Source organism: Microtus oregoni, unplaced genomic scaffold (genome assembly GCF_018167655.1).
Source record: "Microtus oregoni isolate MIOR12 unplaced genomic scaffold, Mior012 000002F_ref0000024, whole genome shotgun sequence".
NCBI classification, from domain to species: Eukaryota; Metazoa; Chordata; class Mammalia; order Rodentia; family Cricetidae; genus Microtus; species Microtus oregoni.
In genome coordinates, this window is record NW_024543061.1 from 78,384,106 (window position 1) to 78,407,576 (window position 23,471).

Genomic DNA, 23,471 nt, shown 5'->3' on the forward strand with positions numbered 1-23,471 from the left:
TAATGAGAAAGTACCAGTTAGCCATTATTGGAATTATTAAAAATGAGTATTGTATTTAGGTTGTGATATTAATACAAATAAATTAGCAAATGTACGTTTAGTGTGTTCATCTCATTCCACATAAATTTCTGGAGGTGGTAAATAGTTTTAATTAAATGAACAAGAGAATAAATTCAACAAAAATTAATTATTTAAATTATGTTTCTAAACTATGTTTCAAAAACAATCATCTCGAAAACAAAAATGCAATCCTGTTTTATTGTGTTATGTTAGTAGTTATCAGTGCTTAAATTCTGATTTAATCATAATAACCAACATCTTGAATATAGAGAAGTGTGTAGATATAAAGTGAATTCTGATTTTTTCCTGTAATTGTTATTAAAATGTTCTACAAGTGACCTCTTAAATAAATGCATGTGTGTATGCACTGATTTAAGAAAGAATAAATTTCTTAATTTAATGTAAAAGTATTGGTTGAAACTTTCAAAGAATTAATTTATGTATTTCTGATCCCTAATTAATAATAGCACTTTTCTTCCCTTTTATACAAATACATGGACAATGTGAGTCAAAAATTATTTCGGAACCTTTGCCTGACCTCAGAGAGCAAAGAAATTTATTATTTCTGGCATAGCTACCCTCTTTATAATCCAGATGGCTAAATTTCCAAATAACATAGAGTAAGCCACAATGCAAATTTTCATACTATTTTACTCATCTCATAAACAAAAAGTGTAGTGTTTTAAGAGATAAAGTGATTACAAAATGACAATAGCTTCATTCCAATGTGATGAACATGGGGAGGAGGGCCATGAAATAATGTCATCCAACTCACAGTAATGAACACAGTTCAGCAATGTAAATTTATACGAGATTGGATTCTTCATTCTATTATGGAAAGAGGAGTTGTCTGTTAGACCTCACCTTTTCTGAGGAGCAGTTGGCTCTGAATTATTGCTACTCTTGAGGTAGGAATGTCAATTTCCTCATTGAGATTGTCACTGTGGAGCTATTGGGGTAAACATCGTTCAGAATGAAAGAAAGGGTTTAACAGAAGGTCAAGATGGATGGAGTTACAAATATGCATATACACACATGCGCACACACATGAAGACAGATGATCCGAAATCATTGTTCAGAACTCATATGGAAGGAAAAGAGAAGTAGCTTTCTTTCTTTTTCTTTCTTTCTTTACTTATTTCTTTCTTTCTTTCCTTTCCTTCCTCCCTCCCTCTCTCCCTCCCTTCCTCTCTCCTTCTCTCTCTCTCCCTCTTCCTCCTTCTCCCCCTCCCTCCCCCCCTCAATGAGATAGGGTCTCTCTGTGTAACACCTCTATCTTCTTTCTGTCCTGAAACTTGCTTCATAGACCAGGCCAGCCTTGATCTCAAGGAGATTCCCCTACCTCTGCTTCCAGCATGCTGGGATTAAAGGGCTCTGCTATCCCTGCCCACCTGAGAAGTAACTGCTGTGCTTTGTCCTCTGACCTCCACTTAGATCATTGGTTCTCGCCCTTCCAAATGTAGTGACCCTTTATTGCAGTTCCTCATGTTGTGGTGACCCACAACCATAAAATAATTTTATTGCTACTTCATAACTATGATTTTGACACTATTATGAATCATATCAATACTTATGCTGTAAGACCCCTGTGGAGGTCTTGACCTATAAATTGAGAACGATTTACTTAGATGCTATAACGTTCAAGTATGCACAGTCATACACGTGTAAGAGATACATATACATGTGAGGAGAGGTGCTTTAAGGAGCTAAAACAAAAAGAAACAAGGAATAGAAAGGATAAAGAGTGATTTTAAAAAGAAAAAAAACATTAAGTAACAACTAAATTCTGTTGTTTTGAATTCCCCAAGCCAATGATCTATTTTGAACCTAATTATTCAACAAGAAGTACAGAAATCTTTCCATTGTCTCATCTTAAATTGTTTTGTCTTTGAACTCTAACTAACCTTACATTCAAATTAAAACTCTATAAGCATTATACATTTAGTTTATAAATTTAAATATGTTGAGTGAAACACAAAGGCTTATAAATTTTCACTGACTGAAATTTTCTGCAAACAAAAAGTTTGTTTTATTAGAAGTAACTCAAATTCAATGACAAAAGAAATGTTTTGGTCAGGCGACGGTGGTGCACGCTTTATTTCATTACTTGAGTGGCAGAGGCAGATGGATCTCTCTGAGTTGGAGGCCAGTCTGATCTACAGATCAAGTTTTAGGACTGGCTTCACAGTTACAGAGAAATCCTGTCTCAAAAAAACGAGAGAGAGAGAGAGAGAGAGAGAGAGAGAGAGAGAGAGAGAGAGACAGTCATTTGCAAAATTTTATGGAAGGCCATTTACCAAGAACATGTTGTTTGAATTGGGCACTTTTTTTTTTCTCTAAGCTGGATCTCTTAGTTTTCATGGTGACCATACTAATAATTAGCAAGTTTGTGATAGCACACAGAAAAAAATTCTTGGGCTGAGATAATTTGAAAATCTGCTGTGGATACAGAAATAGAATTTGGGTTGGATTGTCTTTTCTTAGGCCCTTCTGATCTTAGTTCTTAGTACAGGAAAGAATGGGAACCCTTTGAACAGACTAGTCCAAGGATCAGGAGAGACTAGATGGATAACAGTTTAAATGGCTAAATTAAGATATGCATGATAGTATCAGAATGAAGAATTCCCAAATATTCATATTCCTCACACTAATTTCATTTGAAAGTTCCAGGTAGCATGTATAAAACAAGTGCTGAAAATGAACAAAACACCAAGACCCTGGAGACCTCTAGACAGCATTAACAATAGGATTTTTTTTTTCTATTTGCGGGGAGTGGATTATAGGTTTGTTATTTTTACTCATAAATCTGTTACCAGGGCTGAATAAATTTGCAATTAAAAAAGAAGTAAAGAAAATGAACTGTTGTTGGGTATGGTGGTCCAAACATTTATTCCCAGTGCACAGAAGGCAGAATTTTGTGGATCTCTATGTGTTGAGACATGCTCGTTTACATGGAGAAATCCAAAAAGATAGGTCTATACAGTGAGAATCTGCATAAAAATAAAATTTTAAAGTAACTCACATTCTTCCAAACCCAAAACAAGTAGGGTAGGATACACAGCAGGGAAAACTTTAGACAATGAATTCTCTACTCTTGTCAACACAGCAGAAAGAAGAATGTGACCCCACCCACATTCCTCTGGTCTATGGTTATCCAGGGGATTTATCTGCAATTTTTCGAGGTGGTCTATAAAGGTATACAACAAACTGATGTAGGAAGGTCATTGGTTAATTAAATAAAGAAACTGCTTGGCCTGCCTGATAGGTTGGAACATAGGTGGGTGGAGTAAACAGAGCAGAATGCTGGGAGGAAAAGGAAGTGAGCTCCGATGCTGCTGCCGCTGCTCCCCAGGGCAGAGGCGATGAAGCTCTGAACCAGGATGGAAGTAGGCTAAAATCTTCCGGATAAGCGCACCTAGGTGCTACACACATTAATAGAAATGGATCAGGCAGTGTTTAAATGAATACAGTTTGTGTGTTGTTATTTCAGGGTATAAGCTAGCCAGGCAGCCGGGAGCCAGGCTGGAGAAGAGGCCTGCAGCTCCCCACTACAACAAACCAATAAGGTGGTGTCAGTAGAGTCTGACCATTCGGAGAACAGTGAGATATCTCTCTTCCTTGTTTTATGAACTATATCATAAGAACTCTTGTAGCATCAATATCATCACCAACACCCACCCTCTTGCACCACTTGCTCACAAGAAGTCATCTGAGAAACCACATTTCTTTTTTTTTTCATTTACTTTTATAATTCTAAATGGAAATAGAGACTTTTTGTAAGCAATATATTCTGATTGTGGTTTCTCTTCAACTACTTCCAGATTCTTCCTACTTCACACCCATCAAAATCCATATACTTTTTTCTCTTTCATTACAAGTAGGCATTTAACATATAATAATAATAATATGTGAATAAAATAAAAACAAAAAGAAAAAGAAGCAAGAAAAAAGTATAAAAAGTGCGCATAAATGCAAAAAAAAACCACAAGCATATTTACATACCAAAATGCCATCAAATCACAAAACTGTAATACATATATAAACCTCTAACGAAAAAATCTGAGCTGGGCAGTGGTGGTGCATGACTTTAATCCCAGCACTCAGGAGGCAGATGCAGGTAGATCTCTGTGAGTTCAAGGCCAGCCTGATCTATAAGAGTTAGTTCCAGGACAGGCAATACCCTGTCTTCAAAAACAAAAACAAAATATAAAACAAAAGAAAATCTGTCAAATCATTATGAAACAGAGTCTCCAAAACATTATTGATTTTTTTTTTTTTTTGGCAATTTACTATTGGGCATGGGACCTGTCATTAAGAACACTTTGTATCCCCAGTGAGAAAATTAATTTTTATTTGGGAGTAATTATCAATATTAGATAGCATCTAGGTTAGGGATGGAGACTTATAACAGCTTCCATTCTGAACAATGAAACTCTCTCTGACCCAGACCCATGCAGGCCCTGTGTTCTTTCACCATTCTTGATAGTGAGTTCATATATTCATTGACCCTGATGTGTTTAGATAATCTTGTTCCTTTGCTGTCCTTCATGTCATCTATCTCTGACACTTTTTCTACTTCACTATCCATGGGGATCCCTAAGGCTTGAGGAAAGGGATTGATGAGAACATCCCATTTAGTACTGAGGAATTCAACACATCTCACTCTCTGCCCATTGTCTAGATATGCATGTCTGTATTTGTTACCATCTACTGCTTGAGGGAATTTCTTAGATGATGAGCATAGCACAGGAGTCATCTTATTGCTATGTATCATTTATCTGAACAGTAGTGTCTGATTTTATGCTAAGTCCCTAGCCTATTTAGTCTTAGATTGTGGCCACTTGAACAGTACTGGGGAAGGGTTCCATCTCTTGGAGTATACCTTAAATACAAGCAATCAAATAGTGGTTGGTTACTCTTACAAGTTTTGTGCCACTATTGTACTGGCACAACATGAAGGTAGGCCAACTCTGTATATAAAGGAGTTTATAACTGGGTTGATATTCACATTTCTCCTTTGATGTCATGCAGAGTGTCTTCCAGTACCAGGAGTATTAGTTACTAGGGGTAAAGGAGTTCGGCAGGCACCAGCTCATGCTTTCTGTGTTCATTGTGTTATGAAGCACTTTCTTTAGCAATAGAGTCTTACTATCAGTTTGTGGAGAGCAACGAATAGACTTGACAATAGCCTGGGTTCTTGTGTGGTTCCCATGAGAACTCTTTGCCTCATAACTCCATTATATGTAACCCATTCCCAGAAACAGAAGCTTAATTTGGTGGTGGGAGATGTCCAGTTGGGACTATGTCTCTCCCATCATTTGATGATTCAATTTATGTCATATGTAAATTATATATATATATATATATATATATATATATATATATATATCTTTCCTATATGACCTCTCAAATGGCCCTTAGTTTTAGCTGTTCCTCCCTATGTCCCCTCCCTCACATCCCTATTGCTTCTTCCTCACCATTTAATCCTCCCATTCTAGTAACACTCTACCCCTCACTTTTTTAAAATATTTATTTATTATGTATACAATATTCTGTCTGTTTGCATGTCTACAGGCCAGGAGAGGGCACCAGACCTCATTAGAGATGGTTGTGAGCCACCATGTGGTTGCGGGGAATTGAACTCAGGACTTTTGGAAGAGCAGGCAATGCTCTTAACCACTGAGCCATCTATCCATCCCTATCCCTCACTTACTACTATTCTATTTCCCCTTCTTCTGCAGGAGCTGCTTCCATTCCTTCAGCAAATAGACTTTAAGATACCAGCCCACTTGGGTGTGGTCTCATTTGCTTTAAAAAGCAGCAGTAGCCATGTGCTCTCTCTCTTACTTCTGGCTTCACTTCTGGCTACTAGACTCCTTTCCTGATCGCTCAGAGGGCTGTTGTCTGGGACGGTGGTCTTTAAGTTTTCCCCCTTTAAATAAATAACCATTCTATTAATCATAATTCCAAACTTGTGTGGGATTGTTTGTGACTTACGCCTTCACTCTTCCTAGGGAGATAAGAACAATTCCACTGATGTGCGAGTCCCTGCTGTGTGTAGTGACTACCATTAATGAATAAAGAAACTGTCTTGGCCTATAGCATGGGTGGAGGAAGGCAGAGTTAGAGAGAAACCATGGAACCGCAGCCAGAGATAGATGTGCTGAAACCTTGCTGGTAGTTTACATTGTGGTTTATATTGTGGTGATATACAGATTAATAGAAATGGGTTGAATTAATATGTGAGAGTTTGCCAATAAGAAGCTAGACAAATGGGCCAAGCAGTGATTTAATTAATCAGTTTATGTGTGGTTATTTCAGGTCTAAGCTAGCTGGGAATTAACAAGCAGCTTCCTCCTACATTCCATCATATTCTTTTATTCTGCAATCTATAGATTAAGATTCAATACAATCTCTATCAAAATCCCAACAGAATTCTTTACAGAAATTGAAAAGACAATTTTCAGCTTTATGTGGAAACACACACACACACACACACACACACACACACAGACAAGATTAGCTTAGCTTAAATCAGTGGTTCTCAACCTTCCTTTAATATAGTTTCTCGTTTTGTAGTGACCCACAACCATAAATTTATTTTTGTTGCTACCCCATAACTATAATTTTACTACTGTTACAAATCATAATATACATATGAGTTTTTAAATGATCTTAGGTGCCATCTGTGAAAAGTTTCTTTGAGACCACAAAAGGGGTTGAAAGTCACAGATGAATTAATCCTGAATAATAAAAAAAATGTGGAAGATATCATTCTTGATCTCAAGTTATATTACAGAGTTATAGTAATAAAAACAGAATGGTATTTTGATGTGGGATTGCCCTCTGTATGCTGTAAATAATGGTTAAGAAAGAAGCTACTTTTGGCCAATGGCTTAACAGTATATAGCCAGGCTGGAAAAGATATAGAGAGAGTAGTTAGAGTCAGAGAGACGCCATGTAGCCACTGCAGGAGACAGATGCCAGACACTAGACAGAAACTTACTAGTAGGCTACAACCACATGGTGATACACAGATTAATAGAAATGGGTTAATTTAAAATGTAAGACGTAGCTAGAAATATGCTTACACTATTGGCCAAATAGTATTGCAAATAATATAGTTTCTGTGTGATTATTTTGAGTCTGGGTGACAGGGAATGAACAAGCAGCCTAAATCAACAGAATTGGTATAAAATATACATGTTGATAAGTGGAATACATTAATTAAAGGGCTATTATGTAAAATATATAAAGAACTAAAAAAATTGAACACCAAGTAAACACTAATCCAATTGAAATGTGGAACAGAACTGAACAGGGAATTCTCAAAAGAAGAAACAAAAATGGATGAGAAGCACTTAAAGCACTGTCCAACATCCTTGGTCATCAGGGAAATGCAAATCAAACTATGAGATTTCATTTTTTACTTCTTAGAATGACTAATATCAATAAAATAAATGACAGGTTATGCTGGCAAGGGTGTAGAGTAAGTAAGAGTAATTACTCATCCATTGCTGTGTGGAGTGCAAATTTGTCAGCCACTATGAAAACCAGTGTGGTGGTTCCTCAGAAAGCTTGAAATAGATCTACCTCAAGTCCCAGAAATACCACTCTAGGACATATACCCGAGGAACTCTACGTCTCCCCTGATTCCTTTGGAGAGAATTTAAAATTTAATTTCATTTTACATTTCACCCACAGTTCTCCCCTCCCCTCCTCCTGCCACTGTCCCCTCCTCCCCAGCCCACTCTTCGCCTATCCATTTCTTCCAACCAATAAGGACTCCCATGGGAAGTCAAGAAAGTCTGGCACATTAAGTTGGGGCAGGACCAAGCCCCTCCCCACTACATTACAGCTGAGCATAGCATCCCACTGTAGGAAATGGGCTCCAATAAGCTAGCTCATGCACCAGGAATAGATCCTTGTCTGATTGCGAAGTGCCTCACAGATAGTCCAAGCTTCACCACTGTCTCCCACATATGGAGGGCCTAGTTCAGTCCTATGGAGATGCCACAGTTGTTGGTCTAGAGTTAAAGATTTTCCACGAGTTTTGTGGTAAGGGAGAAAGCTGGTGTTAGGAAAATTCATCCATTGCTGGTGGGAATGCAAACTTGTGCAACCACTTTGGAAAGCAGTGTGGCAGTTTCTCAGGAAATTTGTGGTCAACCTACCCCAGGACCCAGCAATACTACTCCAGGGAATATACCCAAGAGATGCCCAATAATACTACAAAAGTATTTGTTCAACTATGTTCATAACAGCATTATCTGTAATAGCCAGAACCTGGAAACAACCTAGATGCCCTTCAATGGAAAAATGGATGAAGAAAGTGTGGAATATATACATATTAGAGTACTACTCAGTGGTAAAAAACAATGACATCTTGAATTTTGCATGCAAATGGATGGAAATAGAAACCACTATCCTGAGTGAGGTTACCAAGACCCAAAAAGATGAACATGGGATGTACTCACTCATAATTGGTTTCTAGCCATAAATAAAGGACATTGAGCCTATAATTCGTGATCCTAGAGAAGCTAAATAAGAAAGTGAACCCAAAGAAAATCATATAGTTATCCTCTTGAATATTGGAAGTAGACAAGATTGCTTGGCAAAAATTGGGAACTGGGGTGTGGGGTGGGATGGGGGAAAGGGGAGATGGGGAGAGAAAAGGGAGAAGGGGAGGATGGGGAGAGCTTGAGGGAATGGGACAGTTGGGATAAAGGAAGGGTGGATATGGTAGCAGGGAAATATATATCTTAATTAAGGGAGCCATTTTAGGGTTGGCAAGAGTCTTTGTAGTAATAAGGGCGGCGGGGCTGCATTCCCAGAACCCCAGCCGCCTGCCCGGCTAGCTTATGCCCCGAAATAATTACACAGACACTGTATTCTTTCAAGCACTGCTTGGCCCTTTAGCTCCAGCACTTACAGGCTAATTCTCACATCCCGATCAACCCATCTCTAACAATCTGTGAGAACCGGTCTTACCGGGAAGATTCTAGCCTAGTCCATCCTGGGTTGGAGCTTCATGCCGGGAGCGGGGCATGGCGTCTCTCTCAGGCGTCTTCTAGCCTATGTCCATACTGGGTCGGAGCTTCATCCCGGGAGCGGGGCATGGCGTCTCTCTCAGGCGTCTGCTCCCGAGAGGAGAGCTGTGTAGTCTCTGACCTCACTTCCTCTTCCTCCCAGCATTTTGTTCTGTTTACTCCTCCCACCTATCCTCTAACCAATAAAATGGGCCAGGGCAGTACCTTAATTAGCCAATTAGCTTCCTCCATCAAGTCTTGACCCTAGAGGGGTCCCCAGGGGTCCAGAGAGATGTTCCCAGCTAGTTCCTTCATCAACTGAGGAGAGAGACCCTGAAATGGCCCGATCCTATAGCCACACTAATGAATATCTTGCATATCACCATAGAACCTTTATCTGGCGGTGGATGGAGATAGAGACAGAGACCCACATTGGAGCACTGGACTGAGCTCCCAAGGTCCAAATGAGGAGCAGAAGGAGGGAGAATATGAGCAAGGAAGTCAGGACCGCGAGGGGAGCACCCACCCACTGAGACAGTGGGACTGAGCTCACCAAGGCCAGCTGGACTGGAATTGAAGAGGCATGGGATAAAACTGGACTCTCTGAACATGGTGGACAGTGAGGGCTGCTGAGAAGCCAAGGACAATGGCACGGGGTTTTGACCCTACTGCATGAAATGGTTTTGTGGGAACCTAGCCCGTTTGGATGCTCACCTTCCTAGATCTGGATAGAGGGGGGAGGACCTTGGACTTCCCACAGGGCAGAGAACCCTGACTGCTCTTTGGACTGGAGGGGGGGGTAGTGAGCAGGGGGAGGGGGAGGGAAAAGGGAGGTGGGGAGAAGGTGGAAATTTCTAATAATAATAAAAAAAAAGAATCCACAAGGATGACCCTAGCTAAGACTCCTAGCAATGAGTCCTGGAGACTCCTGGAGAATGAGCCAGAACTGGCCTTTCCCTGCCAGAACCTGATGCAGAGATCGACAACCAGGAACCAGGCTGCCAACTCTCATCATAGAGCTTTCATGCAGCAATTGATGGAACCAGATGCAGAGATTCACAACCAAGCACCAGGTTGAGCTCCTGGAATCCAATAGAAGAGAGGGAAGTGTGAAAATATGAGCAAGTGAGGCCTCTACATCTTACTACAGAGACACTTGCTCCATGTTAATCGCTATTCTAATCATAATAGGCAGAAACTGAAAACAGTCTAAATATCCATCTATAGATGCATGGCTAAAAGGAATATAACTATATAATGGTAAATATTTGGATACTAAAAAATGATATCATAGAATTTAAAAGTAAATGGATGGACCTAGATATTTAAAAAATTCTAAATGGGGTAACACAGACCCCCAAAATAACAAATATGATATGCATATTTTATATGTGAGTGTTAGCTGTTAAGTTTTCAGGAAGCAGGATACAATTTATATCAACTTAGAAACTACATTTCGTACACTAGCTCTTTATGTAAAAACAATCCCACCCAAGACTCACATTAATACAGACCTGGGCAGCTGGAATTCTACCTACCCTGACTAATACGATAACACTGTTTCCTGAATAGAACTGAGAAATCCAGTTAAAAGTGAGATTTATATTAAAAATCTATGCTCATAATAGAACATGAAAACAGCTAACATTTAATTGAAAGTCACTCCACATGTCAATAAGCAGAGATAACTGGAAGGGACTGGGAAATAAAATCATCAGATACTAGTATCAAGAAGACCATAATATACAAAAAGGAATTGTTGAGCCGAACAGCTGGGGTTTATTGTAGGATTCAAGACTTTAAACAGCTAAGTATGGATCAATGCAATGCAATCTCTTAACACGCTAAAGAACAAAACAAAAATCACTGGAAAATATGAAGCAAAGAAAAATCATTTGGCAAAAATGAACGGTAAAATGTTATGAGAAAAGTGGGAAACACAAGGGCATCTTCGCTTTTACAGAGAGCAATTAAATACAGACGATGGCTAGCAGTATTCCTTCGGATGAAGACCTGTATGCCTCTTGCTTGTCCTCTAGGACCAGGGACTAAATGAGGATGTCAGTCTCCATCACTCTTATTTAATATAGTCCTGAAAACTCGAGTTAGCACCACAACAAAAGACAAAGGGATTAACAGGCACATACACCAGAAGGTGGGAAAATAAAAACAGCTTTCTTTATTAGCAGGTGACAGGATTACAGGTTCCTAAAACTCCCAAGGAATCTACCGATAAAATTAACAAACAACTGAGTTCAGAAAGATCAAGAAAAACAAGATGTATAAAAAAATTATAAAAATGTTTTTACAACCTACTGATGAACACAGAAACAGCAGCAGTAAAATGCTATTCCACTGTAGCCACTAAACTGAGTCAGGTAAGAGGTCAACAAAAACATTCTAAAAACACCACAGAGATGATGAAAGCTAAGATATCGGTTATTTCCTGGTTACTTGAGAGTACCCTGTGTTTGAGCCAGCCTCTCTCTCTCTCTATCTATCTATCTATCTATCTATCTATCTATATAAAGATTCAACATTGATAAACAGTTTTATCAAGTAAACTAAAGTATTTCTAGACCCGGAGCTAATTTCTTGGTTCATAGTGAGTGTGGCTCTTGAGAAAATCCTTGTTTGGTTCCTGTAGGCCCATATTTCTGTATGACACAGAGCCATAAGTCTGGTCTGAGGTGGTCACGAACTCTGCAGACAAGCTGTCTCTGTTTAACAATAGCCAGGATATACTGCTCCTAATTTCTTTTGTTATAAATGTAGATTACCTGAGAAGAGATGTTGGCTGAAGCTGATGACTTAAGAGTTAAGAGGTTCAGTGCTTCCTCCCTTTGAAATTTGGAGGATGTCTCACAGAGATGCTAATTCATGGCCTAAGTGACTACTAGCATACAGGTAGATGCAGATGTGACTTGAGCCCATTCACCTGGTTGCCTAGGAGACAGTCTAATGTATTTTCCCACTCAATTGATGTGATGATATATAAGGTGTTTGAATAATAAGTGGGAGAGCTTCAGAGAGAGATCTTGCCCTTCCATGATGACTGTGTAAGCTGCGTTGGTTTATTCCTTGTTACTCTGTTCCAGTTCAGTTAGGGAATCTGTGTTGGACCCACATGGCCTCCAACAGGTTCCCAGAACCCAACTCAGATGGTTTCCAAGCACCTGTAACTTCAGCTTCATGGGATTAAAACTGTGTTTTGACCTCAAAGAGTACCCACAGTCAAGGGCACATTATCCTCCAGCACACACATGGACATAATCATCCAAGTAAAATAATTCTTTAGAAATTATATTTTTAAAGTTATATTAAAAGTCAAAGCTACTAGAAGGGTTAAAATCTGGGAAAAGAAGAAAGTGGTAGAAAGAAAATGTATTTGTCTGCAGAAGTCAAGCTAAGTGTTTTTGGCAGGTGTAATTAAACATAATAATAGGAACAGAACAGACAGGCTTAAGTAGGCCCACACAGGTGCAACCAACAGAATTTAATGAAGTCCAACACAACTCCTTTCAGAATATCTTAATACAAGGTAGCAGTTTGTATTTAGAAGAAATTTTCTTTGACTTAAAAATTCTAATTTATGAAACATTTAACTCAAAATAGATCAGAGTCTTAAATATAGATCTGAAAATTATAAAGTAGTTTGAACAGAATATAAATAAATATTAAGGCTCCAGAGCAAGGCAAAGTCTGATAAGGTTTACGTCAAAAAACATGATTCATAAAAGAACAAATGAATGTTTGTGTTTCATAAAAAAGTAAAATTTTGGAGGTTTAAGTCTAATTATAAGACCTTTTTTATGTAGTAACTGTCATTGGCGTTTGAGGTAACATTGCATTGAATTTACAGAGAAAATGAGCATTTTGACAGTACTACTTTTATTAAAGTAACACATGAATTCTTCCATTTATTTGTGTTAACTTCTCTTATCTATACACTACTACATGTTTAAATTTAGAGATGTGAGCTCCCATTAGGTCAGCCCCACCGTCTCAGTGGGTGGGCTCACCCCTTGCAGACCTGACTTCCTTCCTTGCTCATGTCCTCCCTCCTTCTGCTCCTCATTTGGACTTTGGGATCTCAGTTCAGTGCTCCAATGTGGGTCTCTGTCTCTAGCTTCATCCATCGCCAGATGGATGTATGGCTATAGGATAGGGCCATTTCAGGCTCCCTCTCCTCAGCTGCCAAGTATCTAGCTGGGGACATCTCCATGGACACCTGGGTACACCTCTAGAGTCAAGTCTCTTGCCAACCCTATAATGGCTCCCTTAATTAAGATATATACTTCCTTGCTCCCATATCCACCCTTCCTCCATCCCAAGTGTCCCATTCCCCCAAGCTCTCCCCATCCCCCCTTCTCACTTTTTTCTCCCCATCTCCCCTTACCCCCACCCCACCTTCAACCCCCAAGTTTCCACTTTTTGCCTGGCAATCTTGTCTACTTCTGAAAGAACCTGCAGACCCCTCCTCAAAACCCGCAGCTAGCATGCTCCTGGGGGAATGTCCTGTTTGCTTAAGAACATCCCATGTGCTTGAGAGAGCAGGATGTCTTTGAGATAGGAAGACTGCAAGGCAGGATATCAATAAGGCAGGACAACAACAAAGCAGGTTGACTGCAAAACAGGATATCTATAAGATAGGAACAGGATGACTGTTGCCAGACATCCATGCTGAGAGAGGAAACCATTCATGCCCCCCGCCTCATTCTGATAACCACGCTTTTGCTTCTGTAAACTTGCTTTTTGCTCTTCCCTATAAAAAGCCCGACCTCCAGTTGGCAGGCACGCAGGTCTTCCAAGAGATCTTGCCGCTCGTAGGTACCTGTGTCTACTCAATAAACCTCTTGCGATTTGCATCCGTGCGGTCTCGGCCTGTTCCTTGGCGTTGGGGAGGTCTCCCCCCAAAAAAGGTCCTCATCGAGGGTCTTTCATTTGGTGCTTTGGCCGGGAAATTGAGACCCTCCCACCCAGGGACCACCGACTCACCATCAGGAGGTAAGCTGGCCAGCTCTGAGTCAGTTGTTTTCTGTGTTCTTTGTTCAGTTGTCTTCTGTGTTCTCTGTTGAGTGGTCTTCTGTGTTCTTTGTCGAATTCTGTACCCGGGATTTCTCCCCCGCAGTCCTGGAAGACGTTTCACGGACATAAGGACCCCGGGCCCTCGGAGGTCAGCCCGCAGGGGTTTCTGGAGCCTACCTGAGCCCCCGGAGTCAGTCCGCAAGGACTTCTGGAGCCCAATTCTTCGGAGCTCAGCCCGTATCAGAAGGATACATGGTTCTAGTTGGAGGAGAGGGATCCGGACCCTCAGAGCTTGTTCTGTCTTTGTCTTTGTGTGTCATATATATATATATATATATATATATATATATATATATATATATGGTTCTCTTCTCTTCGAGAAGATGGGACAAACCCTAACCACCCCTTTGAGCCTTACTTTAGACCACTGGCCTGGTGTCCGCGCCCGAGCCGACAACCTGTCAGTCGATGTTCGAAAGAAGAAATGGGTGTTCTTTTGTTTGTCCAAGTGGCCTACTATTGGGGCAGAATGGCCAAGAGACGGCACTTCCAATCTCAATATTATTTCCCAGGTTAAGGCAAAAGTGTTCAGCCGGGGACCACATGGACACCAGGATCAACACACCTACATCGTTACCTGGGAAAGTTTGGCACGTGACCCGCCCCTATGGGTCCAGCCCTTTGTCATCTCTAACAAAACCCAACCTCCTCTTACCCCTACAGCCCCTAAGGCTCCCCCTCCTCTGGAGAGCCAACCGCTTGTGCCTCTTCCTCCTGCACCTTCCCCTGCCCCACCCTCTTCTTCCCTATACCCCTCCATTCTTAAGGAGAAGATTCCCAAAGAAAAACCTCTGAAACATACCCCTGTGCCCCCTTCCGTCCTTCCTCCAAACCCTGACTCTCCCCTCACTGACCTTCTATTAGAAGAACCCCCTCCTTATGCAGATCCAGAGGATCCAGAGAGTCCGGATGGGCCAGAGACTGCAGCGGCGGGTGGACAGCCTGCACAAGTCTCCCCAGCCCCTTCACCCATGGCTGGAAGACTCTGGCGAAGGCGAGAGCCACCCCCTGATTCCACTTCTCATGCCCTACCCTTGAGAGAGGGCCCAAACGGCCAACAGCAATACTGGCCATTCTCTGCCTCAGATCTATACTATTGGAAACACCATAACCCCCCATTCTCCAAAGATCCAATAATGCTGACTAACCTGATTGAGTCTATTTTAGTCACCCACCAGCCCACTTGGGATGATTGCCAGCAACTCTTGCAAGCCCTGCTGACCTCAGAGGAAAAGCAAAGAGTCTTTTTGGAGGCTCAGAAAAACGTCCCAGCCGACAACGGTAGCCCAAACCTTTTGCCTAACGAAATTGACAAGGCCTTCCCTCTGATGCAACCTGACTGGGATTTTACTACGGCTGCAGGTAGGGGACATCTACACCTCTATCGCCAGTTGCTAATCGTGGGTCTTCGAGGGGCAGCGTGCTACCCCACCAATTTGGTCCAGGTTAAGCAAGTAATACAGGGAAATGAAGAGACACCCTCAGCCTTCTTAGAAAGGCTCAAGGATGCTTATAGGATGTATACCCCCTATGACCCTGAAGATACAGGGCAAGCTACAAGTGTATCCATGTCTTTCATTTGGCAGTCTAGTCCCGATATTAGAAGCAAATTGCAGAGGCTTGAGGGTCTCCAGGGATATACTATACAAGACTTACTAAAAGAGGCAGAGAAGATTTTCAATAAGAGAGAGACTCCAGAAGAAAAAGAGGAAAGATTATGGCAGAGAATGAAAGATCGGGAGGATGAAAGAGACAAGAGGAGAAACAAGGAATTAACTAGGGTGTTGGCCACCATGGTTCAGGAACAGAATAGAGAGGGAGACAGGAAGGGAGAACAATTTAGGGCCAAGGTGGACGGAGACCAATGCGCCTATTGTAAAGAACAAGAACACTGGATTAAGGATTGCCCCAGGAGGAACAAAGGTCCTAGGAAGCCCAGGCTCCAAACCTCCCTCCTCACCTTAGAGGATTAGGGAACTCAGGGCCAGGAGCCCCACCCTGAGCCCAGGATAACTCTTGATGTTGGAGGGCAACCAGTCACCTTCCTAGTAGACACCGGGGCCCAGCATTCAGTCCTGACCCAGACTTCAGGGCCACTCAGCAAACGATCTGCTTGGGTCCAAGGAGCCACTGGTGGCAAGAGATATCGATGGACAACTAATTCGAAGGTTCAGCTGGCTACTGGTAAGGTGACGCATTCCTTTCTGCATGTTCCGGACTGTCCCTATCCCTTGTTGGGTAGGGACCTCCTCACCAAGCTAAGGGCCCAAATTCATTTCAAGGACACAGGGGCTAAGATAATGGGCCCAGATGGAGGTCCCCTCCAAATTTTGACCCTCCAGCTGGAGGATGAATATAGACTTTATGAGCCCCCGGGGCAACAGACAATTGACATGGCCCCTTGGCTCAATGACTTTCCATTGGCATGGGCAGAGACCAGGGAATGGGGATGGCTTTACAACAACCTCCACTTATCATTCAATTGAAGACAACAGCTACTCCTGTTTCAATCAAGCAGTACCACATATCCCATGAAGCATATCAAGGCATAAGGCCCCACATAAAAAGACTGCTGGATCAGGGCATTCTCACTCCCTGCCGGTCACCATGGAATACCCCCCTTTTACCAGTAAAGAAACCGGGGACTGGGTACTACCGGCCAGTGCAGGATTTGAGGGAGGACAACAAAAGGGTGGAGGACATACACCACACGGTCCCCAACCCCTACAACCTATTGAGCACTCTGCCGACATCCCACGTTTGGTATACCGTATTAGATTTAAAGGATGCCTTCTTCTGCTTGCGGCTGCATCCGGAGAGCCAGTCCCTTTTTGCCTTTGAATGGAAGGACCCAGATCTTGGACTTTCGGGTCAATTGACCTGGACACGGCTCCCCCAGGGGTTCAAGAACAGCCCGGCCCTCTTTGATGAGGCCTTACACCGGGACCTGGCAGACTTTCGGGTTCAGTACCCTGCCCCGACATTGCTCCAATACGTTGATGACCTCCTTCTGGCGGCTGCTTCAGAGAAAGAATGTCAGGAGGGTACAAAGGCCCTCCTACAGACATTGGGACAAGCAGGATATCGGGCATCAGCCAGGAAGGCTCAGATATGCCAGAAGCAAGTCATTTACCTAGGTTATCAATTAAAAGATGGACAGAGATGGCTGACCGAGGTGCGCAAACAGACTATCACTAACATTCCTGCCCCCAAGAACCCCCACCAGCTGAGAGAGTTCCTGGGAACAGCGGGATACTGCCGCCTCTGGATCCCAGGGTTTGCAGAGATGGCTGCACCCTTGTATCCATTAACTAAACAAGGAACAATGTTTGATTGGGGAGAGGAACAACAGAGGGCTTTCGAAAACATTAAGAAAGCCTTTTTAGCCTCCCCTGCTTTAGGCCTCCCTGACATTACCAAGTCTTTCGATTTGTTCGTGAATGAAAAACAGGGTTACGCTAAAGGGGTCCTAACACAAAAACTGGGCCCCTGGAGGTATCCTGTAGCTTATCTCTCAAAGAAACTCGAACCAGTAGCTTCAGGGTGGCTGCCCTGTCTGCGAATGGTAGCAGCTATTGCAGTCCTCACCAAGGACGCGGGTAAACTGACTCTGGGCCAGCCATTGACTATCCTGGTGCCCCATGAGGTGGAGGCCTTGGTCAATCAGCCTCCAGACTGCTGGCTCTCTAATGCCCGCATGACCCATTACCAAGCCATGCTCCTGGATACGGACCGGGTGCACTTCGAACCTGTGGTAGCTCTTAATCCCACGACCTTGCTCCCCCTGCCGGAGGAAGCAGAACACCATGACTGCCTCCAGATCCTTGTGGAAATACACAGGACCAGGCCGGACCTGACGGATCAACCCCTCCGAGATGTTGACTATACTTGGTATACGGATGGCAGCAGTTTCCTGGCAAATGGGGAATGAAGAGCAGGGGTGGCAGTGACAACGGAGACTGAGGTAATTTGGGCAGAAACCCTCCCCGCAGGCACCTCCGCCCAGAGGGCTGAACTCATCACTCTGACCCAGGAACTCCAGATGGCAGAAGGCAAGAGGCTAAATGTTTATACAGATAGCCGATATGTCTTTGCCACGGCTCACATACATGGGGGAAATTTATCGTAGACGAGGGCTGCTGATCTCAGAAGGAAAGGAAATTAAAAACAAACTTGAGATACTGGCACTCCTAAAGGCCTTATTTTTGTCCCAAAAATTAAGTATTATGCACTGCCCTGGGCATCAAAAAGGCCATTGCCCTGAGGCAAAGGGAAATAGACTGGCAGATGACACTGCTCGAGAGATTGCTATGAAATCAACCAAGACCTCCCAAGCTTTCCCCTTGACGAACCCAGAAGAGGCCCCAGCCTCCAGTTCGCTACCCTATAGTACAGAGGACATTGATCTCCTAAAGAAAATGGGGGCCACATATGACCCCAAAAAGCAACATATGGGTTTTAAGGAAAAGATTGTTATGCCAACAAAACATACTTATGAAATAATAGACCACTTACATAAATTGACCCATTTGGGGCCAAAGAAGATGAAAACCTTGTTGGACAGACAGGAGTCAGGCCAATACCTCCTGAACAGGGATGGAGCCCTGCAAAAAGTGACTGATGAATGCCAAGCCTGCGCCCAGGTAAATGCAGGCAGAGCCAAGCTTGGTCCAGGAGTTTGGGCACAGGGACATCTTCCCAGAGTACATTGGGAGATCGACTTTATGGAGGTCAAGCCAGGTTTCTATGGGTACAGATACCTCTTGGTGTTCATAGACACTTTTTCAGGATGGGTGGAAGCCTTTCCTACCAAACACGAAACCGCAAAGGTAGTGACCAAAAAGCTCTTGGAAGAAATCTTTCCCAGGTACGGAATGCCTCAAGTCTTAGGCACCGATAATGGGCCCGCCTTCGTCTCCCAGGTAAGTCAGTTGGTGGCCAAACTCCTAGGGGTCGAATGGAAATTACATTGTGCGTATAGACCCCAAAGTTGAGGGCAGGTAGAACGCATGAATAGAACAATTAAGGAGACCTTATCCAAATTAACGCTTGCAACTGGCACTAGAGACTGGGTGCTCCTCTTACCACTGGCCCTGTACAGGGCCCGCAACACTCCGGGGCCTCATGGACTGACACCTTTTGAAATCCTATATGGAGCTCCTCCCCCATTTATAAATTTCTTTGATTCAAACATTGCCGATTTTGCTGACAGTCTCTGGAAGCCCATTTACAGGTGTTACAGATTGTGCAAAGAGAGGTTTGGAAGCCACTCGCCACTGCTTACTGAGACCAACTGAACCAGCCGGTGGTACCGCATCCCTTCCAGATAGGAGATATTGTTTGGGTCCGCAGACACCAGACCAAAAACTTGGAACCTCGGTGGAAAGACCCTTACACTATCCTTCTGACCACCCCAACGACACTGAAGGTTGAAGGCATCGCAGCCTGGATCCATGCCTCACACGTTAAGGCCGCCCATACAGCTGAGAAAGCAGAGCCTGTGGCAACCATAGCATGGAGAATCCAACGCACTCAAAACCCCTTAAAGATAAGGGTTACCCGTGGGGCCCTTTGACCATTATATGGGCCCTACTAAGACTGGGGATGGCGACACAAGGAAATAGCCTGCATCAGGTTTTCAATGTAACCTGGAGGGTTACAAATCTCATGATAGGAAAAGTAGCCAATACCACCTCCCTGTTGGGAACAATGACGGACGCTTTCCCAACCCTGTACTTTGACCTTAGTGATTTGGTGGGAGAGTCTTGGAACCCCTCAGATCAGGAACCATTCCTGGGATATGGCTGCCATCACCCAGGGGGGCGGCATAGGACCAGGAACAAAGACTTCTATGTTTGTCCAGGACAAAACACACAAAAGGGGTGTGGAGGGCCGGGGGACGGTTACTGTGCCCAATGGTGTTGCGAAACGACGGGGGAGGCTTACTGGAAACCCTCCTCCACCTGGGATCTAATCATGCTCAGATGAGGAACCACGCCTGGGTACTTGGGAAGGGGGCCATGGACTTGCGGGGGAAAAGCTTGTGACCCCTGCTATGATACTGCTACCAATGTCCAGGGCGCCACCCCAGGAGGTAGATGCAACCCCTTAGTCCTAGATTTCACTATGCAAGGGAAAAAAGCCTCTTGGGACGGACCCAAATCATGGGGATTGCACCTATACCGTTCTGGATATGATCCTGTCATTATGTTTTCATTAACCCGACAGGTGATGAATGCAGGCCCTCAGCTATCAATAGGGCCAAATCCAGTCCAACCAGAACAAAAATCCCCTTCTCAGCCAGCACAAGCCTTACCCCCAGCAGCATCTCATAATACCTCAATGACCCCCTTAGCCAGCAATAGTACCCCTAGCACACCTACCACTACTACCATTACTCTGTCTCCCGTCAACCTGGAACAAGGCATAGACTACTCAACTTGGTACAAGGAGCCTATCTGGCTCTCAATTTCACAGATCCGAACAAGACCCAAGATTGCTGGCTATGACTGGTTTCAAGACCCCCTTACTATGAAGGTGTAGCCGTTCTAGGTAACTACACCAACCAAACCTCTGCACCCACCAGCTGCACTTCCATCCCCCAGCATAAGCTGACCCTGTCTGAAGTATCTGGACAGGGACTTTGCATAGGGACTATTCCCAAAACCCACCAGGCCTTATGTAACTCAACCCAAAAGGTGTCCAGAGGAACCTATTACCTAGCTGCCTCCAACGGGACCTATTGGGCATGCAGTACTGGATTAACCCCATGCGTTTCAGCTGCTGTGCTCAGTGAAACCTCTGATTACTGCGTTCTAATTGAATTATGGCCCAAAGTTACATACCATGATCCTGAATACATCTATAGTCATTTTGAAGGGAGACCCCGATTTAGGAGAAAACTAGCCTCCCTAACTTTGGCCTTATTGCTGGGAGGCATCGCTATGGGGGGAATAGTGGCGGGGGTGGGCGCAGGGACCACCGCTCTTATGGAGACCAGCCAATTTAGACAACTTCAGGCAGCCATGCATACTGATATCAAGACACTGGAAGAATTGGTTAGCACACTCGAAAAGTCATTAACCTCCCTCTCAGAGGTAGTCCTACAAAACAGGAGGGGGCTAGACATGTTGTTTTTGCTAGAGGGAGGGTTATGTGCGGCACTCAAAGAGGAATGATGCTTCTATGCGGACCACACTGGGCTGGTGAGAGACAATATGCCAAAGCTTAGAGAGAGGATAAGACAGAGACAAAAGATGTTCGAATCACAACAAGGATGGTTCGAAGGATGGTTTAATAAGTCTCCCTGGTTTATAACTCTATTGTCTTCTTTGATGGGTCCCTTGATTATCCTCCTTCTGATACTCCTGTTTGGGCCCTGCATCTTAAACCGCCTGGTCCAGTTTATAAAAGACAGGCTGTCAGTCATTCAGGCCCTAGTACTGACCCATCAGTATTACATGTTACCACAACAAGAAACCGAGGTTCTGTAATTGCTTTGAGTAAAAGATTTAACTCAATAATAAAAAGAAAAAGGGGGAAATGAAAGACCCTACAGACCCCCTCCTCAAAACCTGCAGCTAGCATACTCCCGGGGGAATGTCCTGTTTGCTTAAGAACATCCCATGTGCTTGAAAGAGCAGGATGTCTATGAGATAGGAAGACTGCAAGGCAGGATATCAATAAGATAGGACATCAACAAAGCAGGTTGACTGCAAAACAGGATATCTATAAGATAGGAACAGGATGACTGTTGCCAGACATCCATGCTGAGAGAGGAAACCATTCATGCCCCCCGCCTCATTCCGATAACCACGCTTTTGCTTCTGTAAACTTGCTTTTTGCTCTTCCCTATAAAAAGCCCGACCTCCAGTTGGCAGGCATGCAAGTCTTCCGAGAGATCTTGCCACCCGCAGGTACCTGTGTCTACTCAATAAACCTCTTGCAATTTGCATCCATGTGGTCTCGGCCTGTTCCTTGGCGTTGGGGAGGTCTCCTTCTGAAAAAGGTCCTCGTTAAGGGTCTTTCACTTCCAATATCCAGGAGGATAACTATATATTTTTCTTTGGGTTCACTTTCTTATTTAGCTTCTTTAGGATCATGGATTATAGGTTCAATGTCATGTGATCAAACCAGACTCTCTGAAAGTGTTGGACAATGAGGGCTGACTGAGAAGCCAAGGACAATGGCACTGGGTTTTGATCCTATTGCATTTACTGGCTTTATAGGAGCCTATTCTTTGTGGGATGCTCACCTTCCTAGACCTGGATGGAGCAGGGAGGATCTTGGACTTCCCACAGGGCAGGGAACCCTGACTGCTCTTTGGACTGGAGAGGAAGGGGGAGGGGGATGGGAGGAGGGGGAGGGAAATGGGAGAAGGTGGACATTTTTTAGTAAAAATAAATAAAAAAAATAAATGTACAGATGTGCTTTGTTACTGTAATCAAATTAATTGCAAATATTTTGAGATAATTTAAGTGAGTCTATTGTCACAGTTAGTGTGCAAAGTAACACTTGATTTGTGCTGATTTTCATTCATGCAAAGTGTTACATTATTAGTTCTGATACTGTGACCTGTTTTGAAAACACATTTTTGGGAGGTCGCACATGTGTCAAATGTCTTAATTTAGCCACACATGGAATGGTTTAAGCCTCAGTCAACCACTAATTCTCTGCACAGCACAGACACTCTAGAATCACTGTGGGGATTGATGAGCTTCCCAAGCAGTTCTGATACATTGGATTGCGGATGTTCCCCAGGAAGCTTTTAAATAAATTTCGAACTGTTGAGTCGAAATTTCCATTCATACTAAAATGTCCACAGTTTATTATAAGAAAAAATAAAAATCGAATTTTGTTTTTGTTGTGTTTTGGTTCATCAAGCATAAAAGCAAATAATTAACTCCAGGAATTGTTACAGACTCAGCAAGCACAGTATTTAGTGCAATTTGTGTCAAAAAGTAAAAACCAAAGTCAAAATCTTCAAATCTAAATAATGAGACACAAAATGTATGTTCTGACTCGTCACTTACACAGTTTTAGGTAGATGACAGGAGCACTGTGAGTGGAAAATGATGTTATTTTTAGAAAATTGAAAGCTTTTCAGTAGTTTGTTGAGAACCATTTATCTCTTATTACTTTATGCTTCTTTCCATTTGTGGGCCAGCATGAAGGCTCAATAGAAGGCCTACAAGGGGCTAGAAAATAAAACTCTTCACAGACAATAAAGTCCTTTCCTTAGTGGATGACTGCTGGGTTTTCAAAGAAAGTTTTATATATGCCAGGCTTATTTCA

At 43.1% G+C, this 23,471-nt stretch overlaps 1 protein-coding gene and 1 pseudogene across 1 annotated transcript; both read left to right on the forward strand.

Annotated features, from left to right (window-relative positions):
• Positions 1–14,500: 14,500 nt before the first annotated feature.
• Positions 14,501–16,150, forward strand: LOC121436871 (bromodomain-containing protein 4-like). The gene has a single exon (XM_041636776.1). It carries the CDS (start codon positions 14,501–14,503, stop codon positions 16,148–16,150), a length of 1,650 nt encoding a protein of 549 aa, XP_041492710.1.
• Positions 16,151–19,691: 3,541 nt separating this feature from the next.
• Positions 19,692–21,670, forward strand: LOC121436881 (annotated as a pseudogene).
• Positions 21,671–23,471: the final 1,801 nt, after the last annotated feature.

What these genes read in the sequence shown, in the direction of transcription:
- LOC121436871 (XM_041636776.1), top strand. Translation starts at nt 14,501, where the DNA reads ATGGGACAAACCCTAACCACCCCTTTGAGCCTTACTTTAGACCACTGG.